This window comes from Drosophila grimshawi, unplaced genomic scaffold (assembly GCF_018153295.1).
Source record: "Drosophila grimshawi isolate 15287-2541.00 unplaced genomic scaffold, ASM1815329v1 contig_1377, whole genome shotgun sequence".
Lineage (NCBI taxonomy): Eukaryota > Metazoa > Arthropoda > Insecta > Diptera > Drosophilidae > Drosophila > Drosophila grimshawi.
Window position 1 is genome coordinate 15,433,673 of NW_025062900.1, and position 25,342 is coordinate 15,459,014.

The 25,342-nt window shown below is 36.9% G+C and overlaps 2 protein-coding genes across 3 annotated transcripts in view; one reads left to right on the forward strand and one right to left on the reverse strand.

Moving 5' to 3' along the window:
• The window catches only part of LOC6561935 (phospholipid-transporting ATPase VA), a 29,398-nt gene extending 22,935 nt beyond the window's left edge, over positions 1-6,463 (reverse strand). Inside the window, exon 1 of one of the 2 annotated variants that reach the window (XM_001988012.3) lies at positions 6,400-6,461. The gene's annotated coding sequence lies outside the window, so the exon portion shown is untranslated. Of the gene's footprint in view, positions 1-6,399 lie in introns of both variants that reach the window. The other variant, XM_032735798.2, reaches the window with a different exon arrangement.
• Positions 6,464-7,457: 994 nt separating this feature from the next.
• LOC6561934 (rab GDP dissociation inhibitor beta) lies at positions 7,458-11,387 on the forward strand. Its single transcript, XM_001988011.3, has 3 exons — positions 7,458-8,197; positions 9,245-9,720; positions 9,789-11,387. Exons 1-3 carry the CDS (start codon positions 7,804-7,806, stop codon positions 10,248-10,250), a joined length of 1,332 nt encoding a protein of 443 aa, XP_001988047.1. The 5' UTR covers positions 7,458-7,803; the 3' UTR covers positions 10,251-11,387.
• The last annotated feature ends 13,955 nt before the right edge of the window (positions 11,388-25,342 follow it).

Below are 25,342 nucleotides of genomic sequence, written 5' to 3' on the forward strand. Positions count from 1 at the left end.
TTTGTCGGCAAGGCTAAATCACGTTGTTATTCAGAAGGTAAATTGTTAAAATTTAAGGTTTTTGGGGGTTTTTCTATTCTTAATTGCGCTTTACATGTGCACGTATAACTTTTACATTACCTTTTTTATTATTTGATTAATAAGATATAATAAATACAAACATTTCAGACTAAGTTTACATCAATTAATTAAAAAAATAAAAACAAATAAACTCTAAAATTACAATCGAGCGAGCTAATTTAATTACTATTTTCTGAATTTCAAAGCAATTTTTTTCTAAAAATAAAGGTTTACATTTCCAGCTTTTAGAAATAATTAAGAAATATATTTCTACGAAAAACCTTTTAGTTTTCTAGTGATTTTATTCAACTCAGGACGTTTTTCTAGAGCGCATATCTGTAAATAATTATAGCTAGTTTGTCCAAGTGGCAAATTGGTTAGACACTAGCTGGTTATATTTAAAGTGAATCTTTTGGGTGCATGATACGCATACTTGCCCCGATTTAAACTGATAGATACTCGTAAATTGGCGTTGGTATCTCGCAACGCAACCGCGCACTAACTAATTAGTTTCAAGCACTTTAATCAGTTGATGTGTGCTGACTTCAAAGTGCTGTGCCCCGTACTGACAATGTGGGTTTGCTCGGGTTGCGGGTCTCCCCCTACCCGCTTCGCCCCACAACGCCTCTTCTGATTCCGGCCGCAAATGGACTTTATTTTTAGCAGACAGATTGGGCAGCGCACATGTGGAGTAAACTCTAAAGATAAGCAATGCCAAGCCCAACAAAAGATACAAACAATACTAAAGCATTACATTGCTTATCAATAAGCCTCAGGCAATGGGCATTTAAAAACAATTAGTGCGTTATAGATTTATATATATATCTACAATGCAGCACAACATCTGCTTTGATTCCATCCAACTTGGGCATCTACACTTTTGACGTTTGGTTAATATCGAAAATATCAAAGAACCGTTTTGTGTGTTGTTATGTGTGAGAATATCGCTGATTTGTATGTACTTAATATATGCTTATTTTGAATATGAAATATACATATGTACTTGTATTTATTGCTGCACGCTTGAATGCACAACCCAGTTCAATCAGCGATTCATCTGGCATTGAGACTACACTTATGGACTTGGCAATTATATAGTCATTTATACACTTATAATTAATAATTATATAAAAACAAGTCAAGACATCAATCTTAGATACGCCGAATATAAAATACTCTTTTTTAAAATACAAAATAAATAAAGCTATATGATAGTATTCCATTAATAATGATTCTGTTTTCCAAATGTTAGGAACATAATAACAGTCTTATTAGGTGAGTTTGGATATGGATATGACTATATCCACTTGCCAGGCGCCCACTTAAAATCCGAGGTTATTAATTAATACTGATAATTATAGTATAAATATAAAAGTAGCAAAGATATCGGAACGCAAAATAATTCATAAAATATAGCTTAAGAAAGCAGTAAAGTCTTTAATGAAAAGATATACAAACAGTTGTTAGAAAAAGTTGCAAAAAAAATATACATTCCACAATTTTCTGTTTCTATTGATCTGTCTAAAGGTATATATACTTTTTATAGCTTTGTGAGCACGGAGCAGTCTCCAACAAACAACCTTTGTATATACATAAATAATTCGGACTATAATACAGAATATTTGCTAGTCGAGCAGGTTTTGCAGATCGTGAAGTTTGCAACGCTTTGTTGGAGGCATCTCCAGCAAATATTCATATTGCACATATAGATAATCGCGTAAATATTAATGACCTGCTTTCAATTCGCTGATGAAAGGGACACAAAAGATTTACGGACGTAAAAGTGATTTTAAAACGCAAATAATTGTTGTAATTAGCAAAAAGATTGATAATCTCAAATGATGGCAATGAACGTTTACAAACAATATTAAGATTAACCAGCTATTATATATATTAAAAGGGATCTTAGACATAAATGTTGGTAATTAAGAGTTGTTGAAATGTAACTATTTCGGATTAAGCTTTTCTGTGGTTTATATCGACTCATCTTAAGACGAAGATATTAACAACATTTAATTTATTACGTGTTTTACAATTTTTAAGGGTTTCGAAAAAAAAATTAAACATAAAAATTTAACTATGTACAATTAAAAGTGAATAGTTAAATTTACATTTAAAAGGAAAAACAAAATATAATAAAAACTTTAACAAATCTGGGGATTATAAATGGAAAATGGAGAAACTACAAAAAACCCATTCATAATTGTAAAATTTTAGTAATAGTAATAGAAAAATATGTCTGAAATTAAATAATATTACCCAAAAACATATATTTTGGCTATGCATAATATATATAGTTTATTATGCATCACCAAACGGCACAGTTTAATTTTATTTCTATATGTGAAATGCATGTTTTCAACTCATAAGCAGAAACTACAAGTCGGAAATGCCGGTAAGGTACATATATTTTTTGAAGAATGCGTATATTTGCCAAAAATGTGCGCTGTGTTTACAAATAGAGCATATTTCAAAAACTTAAATGTATTATGTGGTGTTTATTGAATTGAAGACGAATTGACAGATAAACAATCGGTATGGGCATTTAAAATAATAGCAGCACAAAAACCAATAGTTTATTTGAGAACATTTCGGTTTATTCTACGCCGCGTATTTGTTAGAAGCACAATTTTTGATTCGTGGTTACCCAATTTGTCAGTTTGTTCAGCTTGCCGTATGAAAAGTTAAAGCACTTGAGCCTTGCCAGCTGTTCCCCCTTTAAACGGTCAAGGGATTAATTTTCAAATTAACAAATGTGAGTTGTTTTTCTTTTTTTTTTGGCCGATTGGTAATGAGTCAGTCAGATAACTGTGTGCAATTACAAAAATAATTGATATGTTTGTATGGTAAATGTTCAATGTACCTTTGCAATAGAGTTCTTTTAAGGCATTTATATCATTCACTCTTTGAGTATGCGTACAACATTCATTGGGTATTATCTGTGTTTAGTTAGTGCTAAGTAAGAATTTGTACAAATATTATTATACATATATATGAATAAGATCTAGCAATGTCTCTTTAAATATAATATTTGGTTTTAAATTAAACTTTAGATTTATAGCTATTATTTATACATTATATAGCTAAAATGGGTTGTGACTTTAAGTACACAGAGTTAGCACGTTGGAACTAAATAACTAAAAATAATTAAACAGCAAATTGCAACTTTAAAGCATATTGATTTTATGTGCTGAATCAACTGATCAGTCAGCTTTGACATATTGAAGTCAAATTTATCGGCACATATAATATATATGTAAATGTACATTTATATAAGCCATCTTATTCATTATCGATAGTGAAATAATGTATAGCGAATCGCAATGAAACAATGCGATTCCAGTTGCGAGGCGTTGCATGTGACACCAAATGGGAACAGTTGCATGGGCGCGTGAGAACAAAAAGTTGCACGACTCAATAGCAATTGTAGAAAGGAGGGGGGCGGGCGGCGCCGAAACATTCATTTAATTAAGTTTTGTAGAAACGCTACTGGGGACTGGACTCTGTTGCTGACAACACCTAAAGCAATTTGGCAAAAATAAATTAACATATTAATTAATTCAATTAAATTACTAAACAACTCTAGATCTGATTCACATTTGACTCGATTTGTCATGCTTATTCAAATTTATGCGCAAACTTAAGGTACTTTTACTATTTAATATTCAGATTAGCAAACGCAGAAGTTTTAATTATTTGAAAAATAAGTTGGAGTCACCGAAAAACATATTTCAATTAACAAAATAATTCACTAGAAAGAAGAAGAAAAACACATCTTGAAAAACTTTTGATTTTCAAAATAAAAGATGTAAATGCAAATTTTTAGATAGATTTGGTTCAATGTGCAGCGGAATCATTCTTTCACTTTTACTGTCATTATTCAGTCATTAAGTTTGTGGCAGCGTAGAATGGCAGAAAGAGTGCAACAAAAAGCAACAGAAACGGGTAAGCGTATCAAAAACACTAAAAACGATTAAACTGAGGCAATTAATCATGTTCGGCAAAAACCAACCGGATACTTGGACGCCTAACAAAAACGGATGTTAGAAATTCGCCTATATGCACATATAGATTTGAACATATGCCTACGTGAATACTAACAAAGTTTGAGTTCAACTTGAAGTGATTTTTAAATGGAATTTCCAACGCTGTCAATTTATCAGCAACGAGGAAATTCTCTTTGAATCGACACGCGTATAAAAACCACACAGCGATATGTGGATTGTTCACAACAAATTCTTAAATTTATGTACAATCTTTTTGATGATTGTTAAAAATTCGAAACAAAAAAAATGTTAACCGATTGTTGAAGGAAATATCTTTCGGGATATGGCAACAATATTTAAAACTGCATATATATATATATATATATATATATATATATATGGACATATTTAGAGTGATCAAAATATATTTATATATATATACCCATGCCCAGAAACAGCGCAATTCTGAACTGATAACGAATTTCGCTGGAAATGATTACACCACGTTTTGTCCAGAAAATCAGCCAGAGGCTGCTTTATGGAACATACAATAAAAGGCAAACCCAATTTCACCATTTTCACTGTTCGTGGTTACAAAATTTGTCTTTTAAAGATCAAAACTGAATTCGACTGGGGAAGAATTGGATTGTCAGTGAAAGGATGGTTGTTAATTAATGAATTTGCGATGCGTTAAGGGTAAAAGCACAATAATAATGCATGCCAAATAGACACAAAGAGGTACATATGTAAATGCATATATTGTTTTTTATTCGTATTGTGTACATATTTGGTATTTTACTAGTACCCGAATGCGGTCATTAAAATAGACAAATAATGGAAATAACTACTAGTCGTAAAACCAGCTCGAAACTGTTAAAGGCAACAAATGGAACGAGTGCAAGTACATACATACACACACATATATATACAAACATACATAGATATAAATCTGTGTGTGCGTGTGTGTGTAGCTCAAGTGGTTGGAGGTCTGGCGTGTGCTGCCGACTGCTACTGCACCGGGAATTGGAGTCAATTGGCTGCGCCACGTTAACGGTTACCGGGACTGCGCAAGTGAGAGAGACAGAGAAGAATAACAAGAAGAAGAGGGAGACAGTGCAAGATCGCCAAATAGATTGCCGAAGCAAAGAGAGAAGAAAAAAAACAATGACAAACGCAAAAGCCGTTAACATGTTCCTCTTCGCAATGTGCAGATGCTCAGTAAGAAAAAATACACAAGTGGAATGCTAAAAAATTATTCTTACGTGATTAAGAAGCGGTTTTAAATATAATATTTATCAGTTTGCCACATTCTTTAAGCATTTTTATTTACCCGTTGTTGATATCTATGTATGTTCTGAGGAAATGGAATAAATTTGCAGCAGTTGCTGATCAAATCAACCCGATATTTGTTGTTGCGTATTTCTTCGAGTGTTGTTGTCACGGATGCAATTAGCAAAGCAAATGGCCGTCAAACAAAAGAAACTCTGAGAACAGAAAACAGAGCACCGTGTGACAAACGAGAAAAGGTAAAGGTTTGGTGTATTTAATCGTACCCAGCTGAATGCCACACTTTATGCCTTTATGTCGGCCAACTTACGATATACATTACGAGACAATACTAAACTTTTGGACAAAAGCAATTCCATAACCAAAAATGTACTACTTGTCTTTCGCAAAAAAGTTATTCATGTATATTCACGTAGGCAAACAAATGTCGGCGGCATGTTTTATATTTTTTTCGTGATTCTTTATAATTAGTTGTAGCACTGTGCGATGGGACAACGATGCCAGGAAATCAAAGCTAGATATGAGCTGAGACTGGCTTATATGAAACTTTTTTCCACTTGCATAATTATTGCTGGCTGGAAGATAAATAGGAAAGACGCGACAGTTACCAATCTTCGGTTTCCAGTTAAGCATATTTCAAAACAACTCAATGTTGATCATACATACATTATCTTACTGATATGTAACTCTTGTTAACATTGTTATGGCAACAGGGTATAAAAATAAGTCGGTTTTGCCTCGCATGTGTCTGTTATTCTTTTTTCGTATCGAATGCCGGTTGACGATTAGTAGCACATCAAAGAGCTAGAGCGAGAGGGACAATGTTGCAATCTTGGAAACAACATGACAGCATGAGTGCGAGCGACGTAAGCGAGAGAAAGAAGCTGGGACACTGCGAAAGAAGTCTCGCTCGTTAGGGGGAGTAGGCGAGGAGTAACTGAACAAAAGAGAGAGGAACTGGTTCTTAGCAACCAACTCGTTTTACGTTCAACTTACATTTGCAATAAAGAAAAAAAAAAAAAAATAGACAATTTAGCAGATAAAAAACTCGTTTCTTGACACTTACCCAATGAAAACAAATGGAATCCTCTTGACGTATATTTATTTATGTTGATATGATAATTCTTCAAGTCACTTTTAAAATTGATTCCGTTCTGCTTTCTTCCAAAACACAAACACACAAATATACAAATATTTTTTGCTATTTTTATATATAAAAAGAAAACAAATTTGAGCATAAGCAACAAAGAAGAACAAAAACAACTGCAACTGCAACAACTGAATTGAAAACGTCAATAAATTTGCAATATAATTTTAATTGACAACCATTGGCAATAAATGAATTGAATTATGTTTTATGCCCTGCAATAATATCGCACCACTCATAAATATTTGTTCGCAAGCGAACCGCTCACTTTTTCTCCCGTTTCCCGCTCAACACGTTTGTATATACATATATATATTTGTATTTATATATGTATTTCTCAAGTGGCACGTTGGAACTAATTTTTAAATTTTGCCACGAATTTGCGGTCGCTGTTGTTGCTGTTAAGAATTTCAATACAATTTTGGCCCAAATTGCATTTTCACTTTTTTACACACGCACACACACTGCACAAGCACATTAACACATGCTCACACACACACACACACATGTAAACAGTGGTTATGGGCACTATTTTTGTTACTTGAATTATTATCAATTAAAACTTGTAAGAATTTACATTGCAACGTGTTCTTGCCTCTCAGCGTTACGAATGCAAATGATTTATTTGTTCGGCAACTCAAGAAAACAACAAACGACGCCAGAAAATGAATAACCAAACAATAACAACAACCGCGTCCGTCTCGTTCAATGTTTTTTTTTTGACTGAACAAAACTTCGTTTCGTCATCGATGAACATTTGTCTTGGCGAATCGATGTATCGAGAACTTTCATAACAATATCGATATATCGATAATAAATATATGCTAAATTTGATAGTAAGCAAATGTTTAATGGTTGCCCAAAACTGAAAATTATTAATAAAATTGAATAGCCCATATGCAATATTTTTCTTATTATTATAAATGTTCAAAAAGCTAACTATTTTTATAACTATTTCTTTAATTTTAATTGGTTTGAAAACAAAGCATGTCAAACTCCATTTACATGTTACATGTCGGGTAGTTAACAAAAATTAATAAATACGTTTTTGGCTTTTACTTTAAAGCAGCCCGCTAATTCCGGCATGTGCGGAAAAGCTGATTGCTACGCACACGAACAAATCGAGCGAGTGCACAATTCTGTAAAGCTAACAGCTGTTCAATGCAGTGGTAAAATTTTGGTATTTTCAAGCGAGTACAGAAAATTGTATTGAACGAAAATTGTTGTAAAAACGTCGTCAACGTCGCAAAGTGAAAATCGTAGATTTTTGTTAGGATCAGTCGCAGCTGCATACTAATTAAGAAAAAAAGGAAACCGCTAACAATGAATGAAGAATACGACGCGATAGTGCTAGGCACCGGCCTCAAGGAGTGCATATTGAGCGGCATGCTCTCCGTTTCGGGCAAGAAAGTCCTGCATATTGATCGCAACAAATACTATGGCGGCGAGTCGGCCTCGATTACGCCGCTGGAGGAACTCTTCCAGCGCTACGGCCTGAAGCCGCCGGGCGAGAAATTCGGGCGTGGTCGTGACTGGAATGTCGACTTGATACCCAAGTTCTTAATGGCCAATGGTCAATTGGTAAAACTATTAATACACACGGGCGTCACCCGTTATCTTGAATTCAAGTCGATTGAGGGCAGTTACGTTTACAAGGGTGGCAAAATTGCCAAAGTGCCTGTGGATCAAAAAGAGGCGCTCGCATCCGATCTCATGGGTGAGTTGATTAATCTCCATGCACAAAATATACCCTAATCCAAATTACATTCCAAGTAATTTATCTGTGAAAGCTGTGGAAAGGCATACAACAGACACACATGCATACTTAACTGCGAAAATTTGTATGTACATACACATATTTCGCTCTCTTTTACACTCCTGCCCCCTTTTTGCGTTTTCTCCATATTTCTTTGTCTCGGCTTACATTCATTCGGCGATTGGCACTCACTCGCTGGTGTTGTTTTTGCTTTTTGACTGTGACACGTACTTTGTAGTTGCCCTGCTCTGTGTGTGTGTGTTCTATGAGTATAAGAATGTGTCTGTGTGTGAGCGCATTTATTAATGCTGATTTTTCTGCACACTTTTTTTTACACAATGTGCTTTTGTATTCTGCTGATGCTAGAAATGAGCGTGTGTAAAGAGAAAGAGATAGATTATTAAACGTTTATCTTTAGCAACTTTACAAATACATTTCTATATAAATTTGATGCCAATTAGAATATGGTGGAGTTGCCAGCTGTTTGCCAGCTATGTCTGCTATGTGGCAACTCTGCGGCGCAGACCTTTTAACCAATTAACCGCTGAGCGCTGATTCATATTTTTCTACACAATACCTGATTAATTATTGCTTTGGTTATTGTTGTTACTTTTACTGTATCCCATTTTGTTGTAGTTTTAAATTGATTAAGTAATAATGACTAACAACGCACTTACCAAATCACGCGACTTTTTATGATTGTATTTTTTATGTTTTGCAATTGCCAGTAGCGAATTTCTCCCCGTTTCCTTTCTATTGCTGCTTTTGTTTGTGGAGCAGGCTCGCTGAAAGTACATTGAACCCCTTTTTTTTATGACGAGCCTTCGGGCGGATGACGTCATTCAGCTGGTGGTGTCCTAGCCCACAAAAATAATATATATCTATGTATGTTTTAGCAGTGTAAAGAAAGAAACAACAACGCCTAAATAAATATCCTGTTTCCCGTGGTTTCAACTTTAATATTAATTAATATTTGTATTTGTGTTTGTGTTTCGTTTTGACTCGCAGGCCTGTTTGAGAAGCGTCGCTTCCGCAATTTCTTGATCTACGTGCAGGACTTTAGAGAGGATGACCCAAAGACCTGGAAGGACTTTGATCCGACCAAAGCGAGCATGCAGGGCCTGTACGATAAGTTTGGCCTGGACACCAACACCCAGGACTTCACGGGCCATGCACTGGCCCTGTTCCGTGACGATGAGTATCTGAACGACCCGGCTGTGAACACCATTCGACGCATCAAATTGTATTCGGATTCGCTGGCGAGATATGGCAAGTCGCCGTATCTGTATCCCATGTATGGCTTGGGCGAACTGCCCCAGGGATTTGCCCGTCTCTCGGCCATCTATGGCGGCACCTATATGCTGGACAAGCCGATCGATGAGATCGTCCTCGGCGAGGGCGGCAAAGTGGTGGGCGTGCGCTCTGGCAATGAAATTGCCAAATGCAAGCAGGTCTACTGCGATCCCAGCTATGTGCCCAACAAGGTAAGCCAATCAGTCAGTCAGCTTTTTGTTCTATTTGCTTACTTATCACACATCTCTCGTTGTGGCAGGTGCGCAAGCGGGGCAAGGTTATTCGATGCATTTGCATCTTGGATCATCCGGTGGCCAGCACCAAGGATGGCCTCTCTACCCAAATCATCATTCCACAGAAGCAAGTCGGTCGCAAATCGGACATTTATGTATCGCTAGTTAGCTCCACTCATCAAGTGGCCGCCAAGGGCTGGTTTGTGGGCATGGTGTCGACCACTGTCGAATCGGATCATCCCGAGGTGGAAATCAAGCCCGGCTTGGATTTGCTTGAGCCAATTGCACAAAAGTTTGTCACCATTTCCGATTATTTGGAGCCAATCGATGCTGGCCACGATTCACAGATCTTCATCTCGGAATCGTATGATGCGACCACGCATTTCGAGACCACTTGCCTCGATGTGTTGAACATCTTCAAGCGCGGCACTGGCGAAACGTTTGACTTCTCCAAGATTAAGCACGAGCTCGGCGATGAGGATCAGTAAAATGGATACATTTGATAATTCGGTTCTTTTGGTGGTTGGATGGATGAATTGATGGATGAGCGTCGTTTTGTGGCAGGCGGCATTTTTGGCCAACAACAACAACAACAGCAGCAGCAGCAGTAGCAGCAGCAACAACAATAACAACAACCAACATCACCACCATTTTAGCGTCGGCATTAAAATAAAAAACCAAAAGCGTTAAATTTACCCAGCAAAAAAATGATAAAAACAACCACAGCAAAAACAAAACAAAAACAAAAAAAAAAAAAGAAACAAGAAACAAAAAAAATTGTATTACAACTGCAACATGCTTTTCCAACAGTTCAACAACAGCGCATAATATTTTTGTGTGTAACGAAATTTTAGACATGTAATAAAATACAAAAACAACATTCATTGTTTTTGCTTGTCACAATAATCGGATATGCGTAGAAAATCGATACATATATAGAATATGCAATTATATATACACCATATGGCATATTACAAATATACAAAAATACATACCTTAAAGCAACTAGCCCAAAACAAAAACTGATTGTTGTGCGCAAAAAACAAAAACAAAAACAAAAAAAAAAAAACAAAATATGATGAAAAGTTTCAACTTTGATGTATAACCACGCCCCATGCCCCTCACCCCACCCCCACCCCCTTGCAGACACTTTAATCCTCGTGTAATGAAAATCAACCGATTTGTCAGAATGCAACGCTGCTTTTACATGAAGTATATATATATATGTATCTATGCTCGATGTGCTTGGATTTCCGTTGTAACATCTTATATATATATATATATATATATAGAGTATATACACATATGTGTGTATATATTGCTATCATTAGTTGCTTGGTTCTGTTTTGTGATTGAAAAGACCCGTATATTATTATATGTATGAACAACCCATAATATGTACACGCATAATCCAAAACTAAGCTGAACGAAGAAAAAAGAAAAAAAAAAAACAAAAAAAAAACAAAAGCAAAGAAAAGCAAAGCAAAGAAAATGATCGGAAAATGTAAATTTGTGCATCCATATATATGAAGCGATATGAAGCGATACGAGAACAATGGTCAATGGTCAATGGTCTACAAAACTATGGTATTCCGCATTTTCTGAATTTACATTTTTAATAAAAATAAATGAAAAACAATGAAAACAATTTAAAACATAAAATATGCTTGCTGCTTCAAGTGTTTTATTCGATTTTTGATAGTCGACTTATAGCAATTATAGCTTATATATAGCTATGGATCAGTTTGATCAAATAACTTTTGAGCTAACCAAGAAAGATTTTTATTTTTGTTCTTGTGTTTTCTATCTTTTCATTTATTTTTATTTTTTTGTGTCTTCCTAAACAATATTAGGTATTACTCTGCAGAAAATTAGTTCATGTATACTTTATCATTTTTTGTTTTGGTTTTGTGAAAGAGAGGAGCAATCCTCGATGCACATCCTAGCAGAATGTGTCGCCTTAACTAGAAGAAGACGCAGCATCCTAGGAATGCATGTTAAGAATTTTAGAGACATAGAAGACCTCAACCCAACAAAGATACTCACATTCGTCCGGGAACTAGAGCTGATGGAAGAGCTAAAGGCTCAGAAAGGGGCCACAATAGGTCGAGTGGGTTACAGTGCAACCGCCCTATAATAATAATATGTTTGTGTATGGAAAATCTTAGAATACTTTATCATATAGTCAGATTCATTAGTATTGATTCGAATTTTTAATTTAAATAACTTGATATACATTTATTTATTTATATTGAATTCTTAATGATTTAATTTATTCGTTTGTCAGTTTAGATACTAGAAAAGCTATATACCTGTCATGTGAAGATCAAGTTTTATCTTTTTTCCACAGACCGATACATATTCCCAACTACATTTTTAAAGTTGCCAGGCGAACGGAGATTATATGGACAGATTGATTAGCTATACGAGTATATATAAATATATGTATATCTCTTATAAGATGGAAGATATACCTAACTTTGCAAGACTGATTTGTCAATTGTATATTACAGAGTATACAGGTACTTCATATATTTGTAATGCAAGCGCAAATATTTATTAAATATGCCCAAGAATATAGAATGAGTGCCTTTATTTTGTCAGGTACAACGAGACAAAGGAGGATCTCCAGTCGACTCCTTCGGTTGACAAGTGCAAGTACGATTTTTTATTGTATATATTCAACTTTCTTAAATGGTTATTGTTGCAGACAGGACTGTGTTGGCACTATTAGGAATTCCACAGCAAGTGTTTGGCATGCATTTCAAGGGTTTGCCTCCCACATCCACTTCCACCTAGCTGCCTCCATTTTGTTCCCCGGACAAGAGTTAAACTCTGGTTAGCTGCCCAGCTTGTTGCAAGAGTCTCTCTCTGTGTGTGTGTCCTTGTTACTCGTAGTTGTAATGCTGTTGTTGACAGTTCTTTCCGAACTGTCCAACAAAATGCCGACTGCATTTTTTCCAATTTCCGTCCCAGCATAGACAAATAAAGAACGCGCTTATTTTATTTACTTCTATTCTATGTGAACTGTCCACGTCAAATATTTGTGCTTATTTTTATTGGGGGGCCATCAACCGAGTAAAGGATCTGCTCCAGATGTGAATAGTGAAGTCAATGTTTGAATATATATATATATAAATATATATAATATAAATATACTCAAATTATAATTAAATTTAAAACAAGTAAAAATGAAGGCATCGTTTTTTTGAATGTATAAGTTTAGAATAGATAAATATAAATATAAATGTTGGCCAATAATCTCTCTTTTTATTTGTTCTAAATCCAATGCGAACTCTTTTCTCATTTCGTTATCCTTGTTGCGACAGCATGATTGTGGTCCCAGCCGAGCACGTCCCACAAATAAGCCCAGCATTTTGCCACACTCTATTTTATGGTTGCATTTTCTGTTTCATATTTTAGGTTTTATATATATTTTTTTTTGGTTGGAAAATTCGTAACTGGGCAAATTAAAGTCAAAAGTTTGGCGCCCAACGCAGCATGCAGGTCACATCCACAAGGGAGTAGATGTGGCAAATTTTTGACTTGGTCATCGTCATCGGCGCAGCACTGCTGGGCATGACTAAGCTGCTTGTGCCCAGTCCGCACTCAGCCTTGCATCGGCCCCCTCTTCCCCTCTGTCTCTGTCTCTATCTCTGTCTCTGTCTATCTGCCTGTTTGTCTGTCTGTCTGTATGTGGTGTCCTTGTCGTTGCATTTGCTGCCGGCTAATGCTAACGAGTGTCGTGTGGCGCACGGGGCTCGTAATAACAGCAAAAACCGCAGAAGCACAAAGCAAAGACGCCTATGGGGTGCAAATGCACTGGAAAAAAAAGACGAAAAAAAAAAACAATAACTCTTGCTGGCAAAAAAGTCGACTCTTTAAGGGAGGGGGTAAATTTGAACATATGCGAATTTAAAGAGAGAGATGCACATTGATCCTGCCACACACAGGCACAACAGCAACACAACAAATGGCAATTAAAGCGAAACCAGAAAACCAAACATGTTCACACAATTAAAAATTGAAAGACGTGTTAATAATAATTATTAAATTTTTATTTGCATACATTCATTAATTTATTCACAACGCGTTGCAACGCCATAAAATCGTTGCGTAATTGTGTTAAAAGTGTTTTCGGCCACAAGATGAAAGTGCAAAAATTGCTTTATCACTCTTTATATATATATATATATATGTATATGTATATATATAGCAGAGGATGGATATATTATGTGTTAATATTAATATTTTAAGTGTTTGCAAATAACTCTTAAATTTATATTTGATTTTTTTAATGAATTATTGAAAGATATATGCTGGACATGATGTATGATGGAGCTATGTAAGGATTTGACTGGCAAATAAACTCTTTTTTTAAATAACAGCTTTATTCTTTTAAGTACGATCCTTAGCCTTAAAAAAGGCTAAAAGAATGTATAAAAATAATAATACAAAACTGAAACAAGAAAGAATTAATATCTTAGTCAAGCCAAAGATTAAATTCGTAGACAAATTGCCGTCATCTAAACTAGACTAAACATTTAAAAAACCGACCGATTGTAGCTATGAAAGCTATATGATATAGAAGACTGATCTCCAAAATTGTTAGGTTAAAGAGGTCGTATTCTAATACGCATTTTGGGTAAGTTTGGCTCAGATAAATTGGTAAGCACAAAATTTGTTTGCAGAAGAACTCAACTCATGGAATCGGTTTACTATATCATGTACCAGGTTCAGATTTTGATATGGATTCTGGCTTTTGCTTGGAATACTGACAGTGTGTGTGGCAAGCTGGCTGATGTCTGCTGATAAATTGAATATCTTAGCCAGTCATTCTTAAGGCGTAATTCCATTAATTATAATTATGGCAGGGAATAACGCATACGACACAGTCCCCTCCCCCTCAGTGCCCTCCCTCCGCAAGCCGAAATCCCTCGATTTTGTGCTGTGTGCTGTGTGTGTTTGCGGCACTTGAAGCTGCCTCTTGCCACAGTTGCCACAGCTGCAGCTGAAACAAATGACGGCAACTTGAGCCTGCTCGCTGTCGCCTTTTTGTTGCTGTTGATGTTGTTCTTGCTGTTGTTGTTATTACTGTTGTTGTTGTTGCTGTTGCAGTTGTTGCTGTTGTTGCTGCTGTTGCAGCTGTTGCGTTTGCTTTTGCTGCTTTTCAATTACTTGCACTTCTCGTCGCCGTCTTCGCGCCAGTTGTTGCCATGTTGCTGTTGTTGCTGTTGTTCTTGTTGCCGTTGCTATTTGCTGTTGTTTGCGTTTTCTTTTTGCCCAGAAGCTTGTCAACAACTTCATTATCGCATGCGGCACTGTGCAACATCATCAAGTACTAACGCCTCCCCTACCACCCCATCACAGTAGACAAGCAAATTTAAATCAATTAAGTAATCTTATTGCCGTTGCTGCTGCTGCTGCTGCTTTTGTTGTTGTTGTTGTTGTTCTGTCTTTTGCTGTTGCCTGCTTTTAGGCATTCACACACATCCCACAAACACACACACATCCCACCCACGCACACACCCACGCACACACACACACACATGCATAAAGTAGTAGCTCACACTTTATGTGTCAAGTATTATAACTGTGGCAATTTCTTGGCATGCATATGCATATCTGTGTATCTGTCTGTGTGTGTATCTCTGTGTGTGTGTGTGTCTGTTTGCCTTGGCTGGCAAACTTTTGCAGTGTTGCATATTTTTGTGCAGATTAATTAAATTGGTGGCATGCAGCGCCTGGCAAAGGGGCAAACTTTTTGTTGGTGGCTGCTGAGCTTCTGTTTTTGTGGCATGGGAATAAAAAAGAGCATTATGAAAGGTTTTTAATTGTTGATGGGTAACACACAAGCAGCACAAACTAAACAGGGAATCAATTAATTGACTAAATGATTTAGATTGCAATTAGGATGCAAAGTTCAAGGCCTTCGATGTTATAGATAATTAAAACATAAAAAACTGTTTTGTTTTTTAAAGATATGCAAACTTAATTAGACCAACAAACATTCAATTTACACAACAGTTTCCCAGTTAATTTATATTTTAATATCTAATTAAAGGTAAATGTTATTGTTATAATTTTATAAAATTCACAAATTACAAAAACTTTAAAATAAATAAATAAAAAGAAAACTCATTAGCAGAAATTAGCTTAAGCAAATTTTAAATTTAATCCACAAATACAAAAATTATATTTAACAACATTATTTTTAAACTGTTACTTTTTACTGTAAATGTAAGCAGCTTAACACTCTGTTAAACCAACGTACAAATCTTAGCAGCGTAATACAATGAGCCGGGCATGGCCACAAGTGGGTCGCTGGGGCTTATCTTCTGCTTTGCGATAAGCTAACGCTGTGTTAAATCCACGCACATAAGTTGGCAGTGTAACGACTGTAAAATCGACACGCAAATGTATTTGGAACATAAAACCAAGCTGTAAAGTTGCTTTCACTGCCTGTAAAGCTTCCTTACGCTGCTCGGTAACAGCTAAAGAGAGAACAACAGTAGTCCATACAGTTCCCCTTCGTATGCTAACGTTAAGAGAACAACTGTAGTCCCCTTCAGTTGAGTATGTTAACTAACATGCAAGGGGACACCATGTAGAAATCAAAACAGCGCATTGCTCTTTGCTGTTAAGCAGTGGCAAATTTTATTTAACTCTCTTTCGCTGTAAAGAATCCTTTTAACAGTCAATGTAAGCGGCCAATTTTAACAGTTGTTAAATTTTGATTTTTCTTGACTGGAGTATCATAAAACAAACCTTGTCAAATTTTATTATTTAACTTTATAGTCGTGTCGATTGCGACTGATAAATGCGTGCAGGATTTTTTTTTTCGAATTATAGCATATTGCAGCATGTATAATTTAATAGCCATGCCACACGATAATTGCATTGCCTTTTAATTGGTGTCCAGCTGTTGGCTTCTGTCATAATTATGACCCACAAAATGCATGCAAGCAGCGCCCAAGGATCCCCATACATCATTCTGTGTGTAATGCAATGCAAGCCAGGCGCCAATTGTCCCGCCTTTGGCGTTTGTTAGCAATTAAATATTCGCACTTGACGACACATCTTACACCATTCAAGTGGCAGCTAGGCTGCCACCCTTTTTTGGTGGCAGGTCACAAGGCAAAGCAAAAACAGCATTAACAACCTTTGGCCAAGCTTTAACAATAAATTTGAGACCGTTTGTTAAGCAGCTGCAAAATGTAATTCATAAGCAGCTTGTTTACTGCAGCTGGGCAGCTTTCCAACTTATTTTATGCAATTTCAAAAGCCAACACAAAGTTAGATGGCCAAATTAGTTATTCGATTGACTCTGATGCTCATCAAGAACAGGCATATAAATAATAAATAGATCCTTGATGCTATTCAAACAGAACTGATAATGGCAAAAGGATATTTTCCTTAAATTCTTATTTGAAAAGTTATTTGATAGTTGCACTTATTTATTTGACAATACATCGAATAATGAATATATATAAATATAAATATAAATATAAATATAAATATAAATATAAATATAAATATAAATATAAATATATGCTGATCCAGTTTTGGTCGTGGGTCTGTTGAATGGTGTCTGCGCATTATCACGACTATATTTATTACCGACTGATGCAGCTTAAGATAATATGTTGCAGCCAAAGTGACATTCTTGGTGCTTGCCGCTTGCCGCTTGCCGCCTGCCTCACTTTTTGGCTTGTTTGGCACGCTGACTTGCGTTCCTAAATTTTAGCACCAAATAAATTTTGGCCTTTCACCTAGTTTTTACTGGACCCGTTTTCACATCCGCTGTCGCAGCACTTTGCACCAACCAGTCCATAAGCTTGCTGGCCTTTCTTCTTTTCACACGGCACTGGCAAACAGTGGCAACAGTGGCAACTGTTGCAACTGTTGCTTGCCATATTCTTAGCCTCAGGCCTCCGTTTGAATTATGGTCACAGAGCTCTGCGCCACTCGGTAAATTACCAGAAAAACAGACTCATACACTTAAACAAAAACATTTGCAACTACAACTAACAAAATCCAACTGCCTAAAAATAATAATTTATTTTTTTTAGGAAATAAATTTATGCGATTTCTTTTTGGTTTGTCTCTGATTTGTTTAAGTTTATTATTATGGATTATGTTTAAGTTTAAAGTGTTGATTTTGTTTTTAGGAGTGCACTCCAGGTCATATGAATAGGTTGCCTAATTGCTGCTGGCTGGCACGTTGTCGTTCTCGTGCCTCAGTCTGATGCCTGATGCCAGTGGATTGATAATGCTGCCACCGCCAAAAAGGGGACAGAGAAGAACGGCTATTTATGCATATTTGTCATTGGAGCTTTGAAATATTCTGACAAAATCGCTTCGGTTCGGTTGGCAGTGCACAAAAACAATGCTGCTGAGATCAGAGTTTGGCATTGCAGCTGTGTTTACCTAACAATTTTCGTATTCAATAATATTTGGCTTGGATTTTGTTTGTCTGTGTGTGTGTGTGTTTGTGTGTGTTTGTGTGTGTGCTGCTTTTCTACTACATGTCTTTTGCAAAAATATGAAATGCATAGCTGTGGTTACACACACACTCCACTACCAACTACCAACTGCCAACGGCCACCCACTGCTCAGCTAAATCCGCCGAGAGCCACTTGCCGTGCAGTGGTAAAAGTTCAGCGATGCCAGCCTTATCTGTGCTGCGACAGCCATATTTACCTGCCAGCTAAAAAATACATATACCATCGCATAAGTATCTATGTATGCATATGATAGCTACTTGAGCACAACGCCAGAATTCAAATTTTCTCTCCTACCATTCCCACACATATCCTGCATGCAGTGGCTGCAGCGGATGTAGGCAACTACATCCACATGCAGTCCCAAGTCGAATTACCAATACACTTGGCTGCCAATCATAATTATTAGCAAAAGTATTCGCCCATCTTCGAGTCTTTGTTACACTTTGAAATGAAACAAAAAACAGTTTTTCTTATAGTAATTCAAAAATCAAATCGAATCTAATTGAAAATTGTAAATTTTTCGAAGGAAACTGCGGCAATTAGTCAATTAACTGCTTGAGAACTGAGAGCAGCAGTTTTGCATCATTTAAAGTTAAATATTTTATTGTTTATTTAATTTGATTTATTTGTTAATCCATTTATTTTTCTGTGGCGCCTGAAAGCAGTCAACACTAAATAAATAAATACAAATATTGCAACTGATTTATGAAGTTACTGCAAATAATTGCTTCAACATCAATTGGGATTCGATTGAGGATAATCTTTGCTCCACTAAAATAAAGCAATAAATTATTCAAATTCAAATATATATTTAATATTTATTCTTTATTTTAGCTTTGCTCAGTGTTGGCTGAGAGGGTTACTCCTGTTCCGCCTGCAAATCCTTATTAGCCTTATTCGTTTAAGCCAATTGTGAAGTGATGCGTTGCACTTGGCTTGCTTGCTCGACTCGATCTTCACACAAGTTGCCTTTAATTAGCACTCTTTGCATTCTGGCCGATGTCAGGGTCAATTAGTTGCATTCTTCGTTGTAGCTGTTGTTTTTGCAACCGCTTTGAGCCTCTCTAGCCAAATGCCACATTAGCAGCCACTTGCCTCCTGCACAAACACACACTCAGTTCAGTTTGTGCACGCCACAATTTGCTTTCCAAACTTATTCCCAATCTGTGTGTGTGTGTGTGTGCTGGTGTGTGCGTTTGTGTTGCAGCTATTTTTGTACGATTTGCTATTTTTTCCGGATTTTTGTTTGCCATTGTTGCCACTCGTCTGAAGCATGTCGGCTGCCCCCCCCCACTTTTTTGCTCTACCTTTTTTTTCAGCTCGCTCGTTGCGTATAAAACTGACGCCAAATTTCTTTGGCGTCAGCCAATGCACATCACGCACACACACACACCAAACTGGCACACACACACACAAAGCTGGCACACACACACACACACACTCCCCCACAGCTGCTGCTGCTGCTGCTGTTGTTGCAGTTGTTGCAGTTGTTGTCTGACTTTTAACATTTGGTTGTGTGTCATTTCCCTCAGCGTTTTTTTTTGTTGTTGTTTTACTTTGCTCACAGTTCGATTTTTTGGTTAGAGCGTAAAAAATATCAGGGAATAATAAATGCTCTCCACCCGTTCTCTCTCTCTCTCTCTCTCCCTCTCTCTCCCTCTCTCTCTCTCTCTATGTGTGTGTTTGCAGTTTGTCAGTTTTTCACAGATTTCCAGTACGTTCTCTCAACCCCCCTCCCCCCGCAGCCAAGTTGTATGCAACAAAAGTTTTGCTTTCATGCATATTGGTAATTTATTAGCATAAAATGCCAGCAACGCGTAAATAATGCACACAATTTTGTTGCTTTCTTACCTTGGCTAACATTTGTATGCCAGAATTGTGCACTACATTTTTACATATGTACATCTGTGTATGTATGTGTGTGTGTGTGTGTGTCTGTGTGTGTGTGTGTGTTGCTGGTTACAATTTTTATTAGTGCTACGCTCTTTGGCACCTCCACATAAAATTCATTTCCGCTACATTTGAACGTCGCTCAAATGTCAGAAGGATGTGGTGGAAGTGTTCTTTGCACGTCGCCACCATGACTCCGACATGCTCCCTTCCGCAACCGTCTGGCCCTACCCTTCCCCTCCGTCGCCCCGCCTGCCTGCCCTTGTCATCCTCCCATCACATCTCGATGAAATGCAGCCGCAAACTTTACGTTCGTCCATTTCCACAGTGGAAGTTCAATATTTCCGTTAAATGCGCGACATGTTGTTCGTCCGGCGATTTCCTCCCCCCTCCCATTCACATTTGACACCATCCAAAGGGGAAGGGGTGGGGGGAGGAGGAGAGTGTAGTACGTACAATCCAGAATGTTGCATGCTTGGTTTTATTATTGTGACAACCACCAACATTTGGCCCATTTATTCCACAGGGATTAAGTCGCCTTTGATTTCATGCCCTGTCCAAATTGGACACGTTGATCTTACCGAATGCATTTCAAATAAAACCAAATAATTATTATTAAAATAATTGATTGTCTGCTCTGATTGCCTCTCAGCATAAGCCATTTCTTCGGTTAAATGCCTACTTTTTGTTAGAGACCATGCAAATAGCTGTCTTTGTTTAGCTCCAGCCGAGTTTAGTTCAAATATTATAATTCAATTATGTTATATATACACCATATACCATATTGTTATATTGTCTTTTGCTTGTTTCTGCCACAGATCCATTTTTGTGTAGTCTACTTTTAGTAGCCTGTTCTATCCAAGTGGCAACAAATCGCTTTAAATTGTTTCTTTCTTTCGATTTTGTATATTTTCTGTGATTTTCCTGATGCGAGTTTCGATTGAGAATGAATGAAGAGCTTCAGTTTTAATTACAGGTAATGGCTGGGACAAATCTGGCAGCAACAAGCCAAAAACAACAACATATTTTTGTTGTTTTTATGGCATGACATGTTTGTTGTCTATATTTGTCTGCCGGGGGAGGAAATTCGTTTGTGGCATCAACGCTGGCTGCTGATGTACATTTTTGATTAATATTTGATTTGTGCATGTGTCACAATTCTCTGACATTTTGCCATTGTATTTCTATTCTATTCTATTTTATTCACAGCATTACGAAAGGAATAAAAAAGCGGCAACAAATTTCTATGCATTTCATAGCAGAAGTCGATGTGTTTATTTTAGTCTATTAAATAGTCTACAGCAGCTTTAAAGAGCTTAAATACAAAGGTAAAAGGTATGTTCCAAATTTTACAATGAATTAGCTCAAAAGTCATTCACTTGTGGCAAATAGGAGGGGGCACCGAATTTAACAAGAGGCAAACTTCTGCTGTAGACAGACGAAAACCTAATACCGCCAGACAATGTCTGATGGATGCCAAGTGAAGCACAAACATACACAAATACATACATATATATATATATATATATAAAATAAGTAATATCTGAGATTCAGTGGCCCAAAAACAAGTTGAGCATTTTTGTAAGCGGACAAATGGCTGCAGGTAGAATGAATCAAATGAGTGTTTGGCCTCGATTCTACTTCAAATTTAGCCAGCAGTGTGTATATGTATGGGTGTGTATAATAACTATGTGTGTGTGTGTGTGTATAATATCTATGTGTATGTGTGTGTGTGTGTGTGTGTGTGTTGTACCTATAATGACTAAAACTATAAATAATTAGCCAGTTTGCGGCATACTCAACGCAGCGCATTTGCATGCGCTAAAAACGAGGGACAGACACACACACACACACACACACACACACACACGCAGCACACACACACACACACACACTAAGGTCCTGCCTAGTTAGTATAAGGGGGAAGGTGGGGGGGGGAATGGGTGGAAGGGCGTTAAATGGTTTGTCGTTTTTGCAGCAGCAGCAGCAGCAGCGAGTGCGAATTGTAATTGAAATTGTTTTAATTGAAATGGAAAACGCGTAAATTTAAGTGCTGTGCGTATGCCTGTGTCTGTGTGTGTGTGTGTGTGTTTTTCTATTTGCATTCAATTTCAGTGTGCAACAAAACCCAAATTGCAATGGACACTAAAACGGACCTAAGCACAAAGCAGGCAAGAGCGGGGCAAGGAGGACGAGGAGGAGGACGAGGCACAATGAGCAAAGTGTTTATTAACTTTGGCTGTTTGATCCACTTTGCATGCCGGATCCTTGTTGCTATTGTTGTTCGTCTGTTCAAGGATGCAAGGATGTTTGCACATCTGCCATGTGGCACCATCAGCAGCACCCAAAGAGTGGCACAACAACAAAAAAAAGAACACATCGCCGCACAAACGCAGCACTGAATGAATGCATGAGCAAGCGACAGAGAGACAGAGACAGAGAGTGAGAGATAGAGAGAGAGAGAGAGGGAGAGCGGGGGCAAAGGGGAGTGTTGCAAGCACGCGCCAGAACACAGAGAGGATAATTCAAATGTAATTTACAAAAGCACTCGTTTGATTTGTTACTTGTGCAGTCACTTTGCATCCCCTCCGCCTTCTTCTCTGTCGGGTGAAGGATTGGGGGGTGGTTTAGGCAACGAGCCTGGTAAATTAGTTGCCACCGTTGGTGGCCGAGTGCAGGAGGGGTGGTTGCAAGTGGCAAGTGAAAAGGCCCGGCACTCAAAAGCATGATGGAAATTTGTTGGATGTACAAGACTTCAATAGGAGCCGGAATAAAGGCAGGACCAATGAACAAAGTCTGCATTTGTTTTGTGTGTTTTTTGGCTTTATTTCTATATATAATTATCAGCTAATTAGATGCGCCTAGCCAAGTCAGCTAATTACAATAATTTGATGCCAATTTCCAACTCGATAAAAATCGCACTTTAATTGCGGGCCAATTAAATGAATGCAGCAGCCAGCCTTGATTCTCCATGTGGCCTTGGGAGCTAATATGCTTAGCGTGGCTAAGACCAGGGACTATTCGACACGTACAGCAAATTAACTTAATTAATGGGATTTTTTTTTCTGTTTTTGCTTAGACACACATTGAACGATAGATAATTCATAGCCACATAAATCTTGATTGATCTGTCCCTAAATGACTCAAACTACAACTATGAAAATGCCATGAATAGCAAAGAGTGCTTTAAGTCATGGAACAAATTGCAACTCACAATATATAATATATATTACTTAAGTATGAATATTACTTACATTATCTAAATACATTAATACATAGATTATATAAATAAATGATATCTATTTACAAACAAGTGATTCTAGGGCCTTTTAGACCAAACTGCAAGCTATAATTAAACACGCAAAAACATCTGAAAAGTAATTAGAATTTCTTAAATACGAGTATATAAAAATATTTAACTAATATTAAATTTAATAAGTATGAAAATTTACTTAAATTACACAGCTTTTTAACGTAGTTTTATTGAAAGAAATAATTTGAAAAAATCGCTGCCATCGCTTCAAAAATATGTTATGCTAATCGTTGATAAACTTAACTCAACGAGTTGCAAGTTCTTTGATAATTAAATATTAACCTACTTCGATTCATATATATATATATATATATATATATATATATATATATATAAGCATATATGCATAGATGCATGTGTGTGCATACATAATTAAGCAAGCAAGACCAACTATTTGTGTAGAGCAGCTTCACGCAAGTCACGAATGCCTCATCCAGCTAAGTTCGGAGCGAAGAAGAGGCGGCAAATGAGACGCCACCTGTACACATGCAACAAGGAGGCAACAAGGATGGCATAGTAGAAGCTACGATGTGGTCGGAGATAGTCGAGTAAGGGATGCAGTTGGCAAGCTCAAGTGATGTAAGCTTGGCAACAACTTTGCCTTACAGTGGTGTGCCGTTTGACTAACTGACTGAGTGACTGACTGACTGAGTGACTGACTGACATTTGAATTACAAGAAGCTGGAAATGGCAAAAGCCAAGAAGAAGGGTGCGGAGTGGGTAAGTCGGCTGCTAAGGCAACTCAGCTCTCAACACAAACTCAACAAAATGACACGACTTGAATTGGCTGCCAAGCGTGAACGCATACAAGTTGGAGTTTTGGTCGAGCCGAGAGACTTGGCCAAACAAATAGCTAAAAATTACCAGCTGCAGCAGGCAACTTGAAGTTCTCTTTTTTGGTTTATGTTTTTTTTTTTTTTTTTTCTTCGCAGTTTTGCCTATTTGCTTGGCTCGCAAACTAAGTGTAAAGACTTGCTTGGCGATGGCTCCAATCAAATTGCTGCAAGCATGGCATAATTTATGTGTCAGATTGGCCCCAAAAGGACACGCTTTAAGCGGCAACAGATTGAATTCAAAATCAAAGTTGCTTACCAACAAAATATTAAATAAAAAAAGATGCATCACACTTGTCCGACAAGTTGGCGACATTCTCAAACGGGGAACTGTTAGAATCGAAACTAGTCTCTCCGGATCTCTGCGCTAGCGTGACTGGTAATTGCAGATTTATGACCCAAAACATGTGGACGGCTCGAGTCCACACCAAAAAACAAAAAAAAATAAATAAAAAAATAGAAAATAGAAAATCAGAAAAAACTTCATAGCCATAAAAACAGAGTTTTGGTAAGCTTGACAGGCAGTTATCCTAGTTCTAAGTCATTCATATATTTTTTGGCATTATAAATTTGTATATGCTTGAAGAGTGTTTTATAACTTTAGAAGAAGACATCTCCGATCCCATAAAGTCTATATATTCCTGATCAGCCTCACTAACCGAGTGCAAACTAGTCCTTCAATCTTGAAGTTACCTTGATGAAACTTGGTATATTTTAACAGATGGGATAACTAAATATTATAGGTTCCATAGAAACCAAAAGAAGATTTCTCATATGAAAAACTTTTTGTTTAGTAAGTTATCCTTACAAAACTTACTCACAGCTATTCGAATTATTATGATCTTCAACACTTGGCCAAAAAACTCGACGGAATCGGACTTTAGAGTAGAAATCTGTCAGTTTTTAAAATTTATAATGGTATTTAGCAATCAGTAATTTGAGTCCGGGCTTCAAGGGTGTCTAATATCTGTTATCTACAGTAAATAATCGTTGGTTTTAACTTGAGGGGGTTGCTTACACTTAAAGCATTTTTAAGT

Bases quoted from the DNA above. Each gene is read 5' to 3' on its own strand.
- LOC6561934 (XM_001988011.3), top strand. From the start codon at position 7,804: ATGAATGAAGAATACGACGCGATAGTGCTAGGCACCGGCCTCAAGGAG. The intron at 8,198-9,244 runs GTGAGTTGATTA...TTTGACTCGCAG, and splicing joins GCTCGCATCCGATCTCATGG to GCCTGTTTGAGAAGCGTCGC. The intron at 9,721-9,788 runs GTAAGCCAATCA...TCGTTGTGGCAG, and splicing joins CCAGCTATGTGCCCAACAAG to GTGCGCAAGCGGGGCAAGGT.